This window comes from Mus caroli, chromosome 18 (assembly GCF_900094665.2).
Source record: "Mus caroli chromosome 18, CAROLI_EIJ_v1.1, whole genome shotgun sequence".
NCBI lineage: Eukaryota > Metazoa > Chordata > Mammalia > Rodentia > Muridae > Mus > Mus caroli.
Window position 1 is genome coordinate 46,986,185 of NC_034587.1, and position 8,344 is coordinate 46,994,528.

Sequence of the window (8,344 nt, forward strand, 5' to 3'; positions counted from 1 at the left end):
AAAAAAAAAAAAAAAAAAAAAAAAAGAAGGCTGACGACCAGTGCTGTGGGAATGGCTCCAGGCACCAGAGTGGACTGGTGGGGGATGGGCCAACCCCTTATAAGTATGGTCTCTTAATAAACATTGAGCCTTGAACAGGGAATCGTCTTGGCTTTATTATCTCTCTCTCTGGCTATGTCTTTTTCAGCCCCAGCCTGTCTCCCAGGTGTACCCGGTTCAAGTAGGCCACGGGCCGGTATACAACAACCTGCATTTCTTTATTTCTTTTGGCCATGGTCAAGGACAAGCTAGAAACAGCCAGATCTGGGTTTTGAAATTGACATTGGCAAGTGGAATACCAATGCCCTCCCCACACCCCCAACTCCACAGTGGCTCATTTCTAACAGGTGCGATCCAGAACGCACCTCTTCACAAGTTCCAACCAAGTTGATTTTGCGTTTCAATTTCTGAAAGCAGGAATAATGCCGTTAGACTCGTTCTTAAAAACCAGAATGACAGAGTTATTGAATTAATCAAGAAAGATTACAAGATGAGGTCAGAACAGATATACTGCAGTGGTGACTTTGGAACCTGAGCTGTTCCAAACACATTATCAAGTAGTCCGCCTTTGAGCTAGCTTGAGTAAGTCTGGCTCCTCATTACCTCTATAGCTGTAGAGGCTTCCTCTCCAGAATCTCAAAGGCACAAAGCCCACAGAGTTACTGCGTGGTCACTGGGCTTTTACTAGAGTCAGGTTTTGAGTTCCCCACAGCTAGGCTCACTTCTACATTTCAATTTAAATTCCTGTTTTAAAATGCTCGCACGCTGTGCCGTGTGTGGACAATAAGGAAAGCAGAGAACCTGGATAGGAGCGGGCTGATTTGCCTTGGGGTCAGTGGTCTGGAGCAGGCTCCACAGGCGAGGTTGGAAGTCATTGTGTAAGAGAAAAGGTAACAAGGTCCTGAGCTGGACAAGCCCTTGGGGTATTGTACTTCCTTCCTGTTTCTGTCAGTAATTACTCTCTGTGGGTGCTGGGCACAAAGTAGAACCGGGAGCAGAATTGGCAAGTGCTACTAGTTCCATCCTCAGCCCCGCTCCTCCTAACTTTCTTCACTGGCTCTGCTTTTTCTATTGGAGAATTGCCATTAAAATAGTGTATTCACAGTCCCCGTGAAGGACACAGTCCCAGTGAAGGAAGTTGGTTGGCTTTACCAACATAGGTAAAGAGAAGAAGAGAAGAGCTTTAACCGGAGTTGCATGAAGGCTTGACAAAAGCAGAACAGAAAGCAAAGTGGATTGGTGATTTCAAAATTCTTTTCCTTGTAAGGAAAGTATAGGAGTGAGAACAAGAGACAAATGACAGATTAATTAGCATCTTGCTACTTTGTTTTATGTAGAGGAATCTGGAGAGAACCTCATTATCTTGGCAATTGAAACTGGCCTGTTTGGAAAATTTGGCTCGCATATGGCTAATTTTTAAAGGACTTTAATCTTTAGTTTGTTTTTTTTTAAACCAACTTATTTATTTTTATTTTATGTACATTGGTATTTTGCCTATGTCTGTGTGAGAGTATCAGATCCCCTGAAGCTGAGTTACAGACAGTTGTGAGCTGACATGTGGGTTCCTGGGTATTTGAACCCTGGTCCTCTGGAAGAGCGGTAGGTGCTCTTAAACAGTGAGCCATCTCTCCAGCCCCTAATCCTTAGTTTTTAGGATTGTTTTTTTAATGTTGAACCCAGGCTTTCACTCATGCCAGGCGAGCCTTCCACGGCTGAGATGCATTCTCTCACCCACCCTTTACCTTGAGTCCTGTGTGCTCTCTGAACTCATCCGATTGGGTTTCAGTGAGCATGGGAATTCAAGGGTCAAATATGATAAGCAGATGGGGACGGATGGCTTAGAGAACAAAGTGCTGGCTTAGCTTTGAGCTGTCCGTGAAAAGGACGTGAACTTTGAAGTTGGAGGCTTGGGTTAGGCAGGTATTCCTCTTGCTCCACTGGAGTGCTAAAACCACATTTCCAGATCCCAGGACTGAAGTTATTGGCTAGGTAACTACCCCAGAATCAACCCTCTCACACATCCAATGGATGACCCACAGAAACCTATTCACTCCACTCAAATTATACCCCCAATTTTCCTCTTCAACATTTTCTCTTCTGTCCTCTTTTAACCCTTCCCAGATCTTTTGTATTTTCTTGCTCATCTCTACTCAAGCCCCCTTAAAAGGACAACGTGTTCTTTCTAACAGTAAATGAATTCTTAACCACCTTCTGGAGTAATCCTGCTCAGAACCATTTTCTGCACTGAAATATGATCTAATTAGCTCGGTTTTGTTTTGTGGCTCCATTCTTTTGCTGCCCCAGCCTAGCTAGTACCTTCCCTCCCTGTATTCCCAAGCCCCCTCAGACTTGCCCAGTCTTTAAGCAGCGCTTGGTCACTTCCTTGGGAAAGTCCTTCTTTTGTCTTCTCTCCAGGGGTACATAGTGTTCCTGTATCTTGCCACCGTCCATTGGTACACTTGCACACTTTTTTCACACGTCCTGTCAGGCTGCAATGCTAGTGAAAGCTAGGCACCACACTATTAATAGCTTCAATACCTCCCTTTGTTCTGTAAGTCTGTAAGTTTGTTTCTAAGACCTGGCTGCTCAATGTTTGTTCAATGAATGACTGACACTGTATGGGTGTTCCCAACACGTGAATACTAAACTCATTTAGCAGCACTTTTTTGTTTGTTTAGTTTTGTTTTTTGTTTTGTCCACTATGTCTGGGGAAGGCAGTTGTGGGGATGGGGATCCAGGATTCTGCATTTTGACAATTTCAGGGTGATTTTCACATAGTAGATCCAGCGGATACACTCTGAGAAGCCTTGATCACTGTGACGGATAACTTTCTTTTTTAGAAGCTATGTCAAAACACCCCTCTAGAACGGAAGCCAAGCACTATTCATCTAGGGCAATGGCTGAACTCAGAACACACTGAATGAATGATGAAGCTGTAGGGAAATATATGAAAGTAGAGTCAGTAATAAGCCATTTAATCACACGGACCTTGGCAAAGCTCTCTTCTGAAAGAATTTCCAAGGCAATTCTCTTGGACAGATATTTTTTTCCACCAAGGAGACTCGTACTGGACTACATTTCCCATGATGCTAAGCCAGTCCCACGCAGGCGCACTTGGAACCACCGGCGCCAGTTTCCCGAGACCGGCAGGTCACTTGTTTGTGTGCCGCCCCTCCTCTCCCCGCCCGCTGTCCCGGTCTCGCCGAGCAGTACTCGGGACACTGCCAGTGTGTGCGTGGTGCAGGCTAGACTCATGGCTTCGCCGCTGAGGTTCGACGGGCGTGTGGTCTTGGTCACCGGCGCCGGGGGAGGTGAGCCTCGCGCTGGGTCAGCGATCCGGATAGTGGGACTGTGGCGCGCAGCTGCGGGATGCGGAGCTGGTGCTGGATCGGGAGGGACTGGCGTGGGCCAGGCACGGAGGGGCACTGGGTACGTCGGCAGGTGCTCCGGGCCCCAAGCCCGGAGGGAGCTTCTAAGGCCCACGTCTTTCCCACGGGAGATGTCAGCAGGCTTGCAGGGTGCACAGCTGAGTAAAGTTCGTCCTCTCTCTTAGTGTGTGGCTATGGATGTGACTTTTGCTGCCTTTGAACGCTTAGGCCTCTGTCAAGTCACACATGAGCTTAAAAGAACTTCTGGGGCCTGGCGTCCCACCCGAGGAATTGTCTTGCCAGCTCCTTGACTTTGAATAGTCAATCGTTGAGTGTTTGTTTGAGAGGGCCACACACCAAAGTTCACTGGAATTGTGGCAAAGGTCACACACTGTGTGTGTGTGTGAAAGGTGAGAGATGGTACAGGGATAAAGTAGGGAGAGAGGAGAACTTGAGAGCAAAGGTATTTCTGAAGTGTGCCAGCCAGTGGGAAAGTTGCCTATCTTTTATGTCTGCATGTCTTTTGTTTCGAGATAGAGAATTGTGATTGAAGCAATACTAATTTTAAAGGACAGAAAATGAAAAAAAACAAAAAACTCACATTCAAGTAGATGCTTTGCAATGAAGTGTCTTCATTAGTTCCACAACAGTTGAATAACCTCTACCCTCAGTTTTCAGGGTATTGAATTAATCCTTTGATTTTGTTACTATTTCGATAGGGTCTTGCTCAAACTGGCTTTTAACTCCTGATCTTCCTCCGTCCATTTGTATATTTATTTGTATATTTATCATTTTATCTTAAAATATAAGTTTTCTATTAAGCTTCCTCATCTAGCAATGAAATGTATCAACTAAAACTGAAGAAAAAAAATTAAAAAGAGTTTAAGCCAGAGAAAAATCTTACACCCTTGGCTGTTAACTTCACAGGTCAGTTCCCCAAACATCATCACTCCTTGCCAGTGTCATAGATTCAGAGTTGAAGTGATTTGCAGTTGACAGTTGCACATTCGAGGTTCAGCGAAGGCTATAGAAATCACTAGACCTTTTAGAATAAGAGAGATTCGGGTTTCAGGCGGGGCTTTGGAAGTCACACCTTTGAGCAGTCATCGGATCTCTGCCAGAGTCCAAGTACCCTAGATTATTAGGGTCCTGAAGTAAAGGGACTGCCGTGCACTGATTAGGAGACCAGGATAAGAAGTTGCCTCTTCGGGCTCTGTTTTTAAATACGGGTATTTGAAGAGAAGCAGCTGTGTGAGCAGCAAGCGCTAGAGAGGTGATACCCTCCCACTTCTGCCTCTAACATGTCCTGATTGCGCTTAGTGGTGACCCCAGTTCACATGCGGTGTTCTAGCAGCCCAGGGAATGGTAGGAAATGGGTGGGAAAACATGGCTTTAACTCGTTTAACTTCTGCAGACAGAAGAGGGCCTGAGTGGAGAGGCTGTTGAGAGTAACACCGGAGGTACCATCTTCTCCTACTGTAACGAATTGTTGACTTATTAATTTAAAATGGGGACCAGGCTTCATGGGCTCAAATAATCATGCTGAGGTCTTTCAACTTTCTGTTTCCCTTGTTTCTCATTAGGATTGGGCCGAGCGTACGCCCTGGCGTTTGCAGAAAGAGGAGCATTAGTCATTGGTAAGTTGCTGTGACTTACTTTTAAACCAGTAGCTGTTAGCAAAAGTACCCTCTGTCCTTCTGGTGCAATTAAGATTTCATTTCATAATTTTTATTTCTGTCAGAAATATTTTTTTTAGTTCAAGGCTACCTTTTTTTCCTTTATAAAGATTGGCTATTTATTTATTTATTTTTTAAGGCAGAATCTTTTTTTAGCCCTGGGTTGTTGAGATTACAGGTGTTTGCCATCATGCCTGGCTTACGTCACTTTCTGAAGTAAATTACTTTTATAGACTTTCTCATGTAAAAAGAATTGATAAAGTGGTATAAATATTCATTGTATGGAAGGAAATTGTTGACTTTAGTCTTGTGGGCGGTTACTCTTTGAGGAACAAGCTTATCTGCTGACGTGGATATTAAATGAGAAGCTCCGGGTAAGGACCTTGGTCAAAAACAGAAATAGTTGAAGTTTGGAGCCAGGAAGCCATCACTATAAGTTACTTTTTTCTTTTTAATTTTTTTTAAAGAACTATTTCAATGGAAAGCTTTTTAAAACTTAAAACGAATGGTGGAGTCAATTATATGTTGATTCTGTGGTGGGGGTCAAGAGTTATTGAAAGCCTCAGCATTGAAGAATATGGAAGGATTCAGTCATCTGCATAGTTAGGATTAGCATCATGTGTTTGGGAGTTGGTGTGGGTACAGGAACCACTTTGTCCACGGTTGGGAATGAATGGATGGTAGAACAGGGGTGTATGCAGGGCAGTGCTCGGGCCTCACGATATTTTATAGCATATTCTGAGAATAAGACTGTTGGCTAGCAGTGGCTTCCTAAGTTTGGACACTGTAATATTTAGCGAGGCTGCATATTTCTTATTGTCAGGTCCTCTTGAGGATGCTTGTGTGCAGGTCTGAAGGCACACACCGTTACTGCTTTCTCTTCATGTGCTATTAAGTTCTCAGTAGTTTACCCTTAGCCTGTTTGTTATGTAAATCCTACTCTCTTTTTGAGTTTACACAGAACTTGTTCAATCTTTCCTAACTCCTAAAGGACTGTAGAGTATTTCCTTGTGCAAAGAAGGCATTTTATTCATTGGGTACATTGCTGACATGGTGTTTGTTGTTGTTGCTTTTTGTTTTGTTTTTTTTTTTTTTTTTGAGGAGGGGCTATATGAGAGGCTCCCTACCCCCTTAGTAAAAACAAAAAACAAAAAACTAAGACATGAAAATATATAACTTCTTTCAAGCCAGGGGCCATGGGGATATTTGTAATCCTAGCACTTATGACATGGAGACCGGAGGATCAAAAGTTCAAGGCCAGCCTTGGCTATACACAGTGTGTTCAAAGCAAGCCTAAGCTACATGAGAACGCCTCTTAAAAACCAAACCAAACCAAACCAAACCAAACCAAACCAAACCAAACCAAACCAAACCAAACCAAACCAAACAAGCAAACAGTACATTGACCACATCCTGGAACCAAACAAAGCCTCCAGAACAACAAGCCAACCAAACGACATTGTGGAGACACCTCCCACCCACCTCAAATCTCAAATCTTATTTCATAAATAATTTCAGAGCAGGGAAGCTTGGGCTCGCCAGTCAGGCTCTTCCTCAGAGCACTAAAGGAAATGCACTGCAGTGGTGTATGAGTCTGTGCATCTGTTCTTGTTCTCCTGTCACCTCTGAATATGTTATATTCAGATGATAAGGGCTTGAGTTCAAAGAGGTCAGAGATACAAAGACAGTATGTCTATTTATTATCTCATTGCCTGGGCTGCTCTGCTATTGCAACAAGTCCTAGTTGAAAGTTCAAGGAGTCTAAATTAAGATAATTAATTGCTCAGCCTGGCAGGAAAGATGGTTTAAGTTAGGTGTTATAGGGCAGGATTCAGTCTTTGTGAAGGTATAGATGGACAGACAGACAGACAGACACACACACACACACTTTAAATTTTGAGACTGTTTGTAGCCCAGCCTGTCCTGGGATTTGTTATTAACCCTGGCTGGCACCCCCTGCAGTCTTTCTGCCTCAACCTCCCAAATGCTGCTGTTACAGGTGTGGGCCACCACACCGGGCTTGACACGGCTGATCTTTTTGAAGGTCATTGCCCTCTTTTCTTTTTCTTTTTCCCATTGATTTATTTAACCCTTTTTTTTTTTTTTTCATTTGTGACTTTCCTGGGAACTTTGTGGGCCAACCAAGGTATTTTTCCTGCCTAAGCAGCACCTTGCTCTTCCTTAGAATTAAAACAAAAACAAAAACAAAAACTAGAGACAATTTGCTTTAAGGCTGCAGTGTACAGCACTAATCTTTTTGTGTTAGTTAATACGTTTTGTTCATTCTGATGATTTGGGTTATCTTGTTTCTGGAAGGTTGATCCATCATATATCCTGTAATTGGCTCAGAGGACAGTAGGAAGTGTAAGACCTCAAGAAATAAAGTAGCTTGTCTGTAATCTAAATCCTTTTATGCTAGATTGTGATGAGTTTACAGTTTTGTAATAGGTTTGTTGAAATGGATGGATGCTCCTTCCTTTGTGACTGTTCATCTGTTCCTGCGCTGTGATCATGTCAGATTAGCTCCTACCTGGAGCATAGCTATTAGGTCAGAGGGGACATAATGTATGCCAGATAGTGTTACACCAACTTGGCATAGTTAAAGTCATCTGAGAGGCTGGAACCTCAATTAAGAAATGCCTCTAGAAGCTTGGGCCTTCTCCACAAGGCTGTAAGGCATTTTTCCCAACCAGCGATTGACGGGGGAAGATCCAGTTCATTGTACGTGTGGTACCTTCGCTAGGCTCATAGTCCTGAGCTCTCTAAGAAAGCTGGCTGAGCCAGCCATGAGGAGTGAGTCAGTAAGCAGCACCTCTCCTTGATCTCTGCATCAGTCCTGCCTTCAAGTTCCTACCCTGTTTGGTCTCTGTCCTGACTTCCTTTGATGATGGACTATAGTGTAGAAGTGTAAGCCAAATAAACCCTTTCTTTCCTACCTTGCTTTTGGTCATGGTGTTTCATCACACCAGTAGGAAGCCTAACTAAGACATGCTGGGTCTACCTGGTGGTTGGCTGCTAAGAAGTGTCATGTTATTTCCACTCCTGTTTCTGTGGCCAAGTCCTTTAGTCAGCTGTGAAGCTAAGGGTGTTGTTAAAGATATGTTCTAATTTCATGATAATACAAAATGCTATGCTTTATATTTCATATAATAAAATACTTGAATATTTAAATTTGGGCATAAGATTTACTTTTGTCTTAGCTAAGGTACAGACTTCATTTCTTTTTTCTTTCTTTCTTTCTTTCTTTTTTTTTTTTTTTTT

The 8,344-nt window shown here is 43.3% G+C and overlaps 1 protein-coding gene across 1 annotated transcript in view; it reads left to right on the forward strand.

Annotated features, from left to right (window-relative positions):
- The first annotated feature begins 3,147 nt into the window (after positions 1-3,147).
- Hsd17b4 (hydroxysteroid 17-beta dehydrogenase 4) overlaps positions 3,148-8,344 on the forward strand; it is a 73,794-nt gene continuing 68,597 nt past the window's right edge. The window contains exons 1-2 of the mRNA XM_021150170.2: positions 3,148-3,350; positions 4,991-5,044. Of these exons, the coding sequence (XP_021005829.1) occupies positions 3,293-3,350; positions 4,991-5,044 (112 nt within the window). The 5' untranslated portion in view covers positions 3,148-3,292. The remainder of the gene's footprint in view (positions 3,351-4,990; positions 5,045-8,344) is intronic.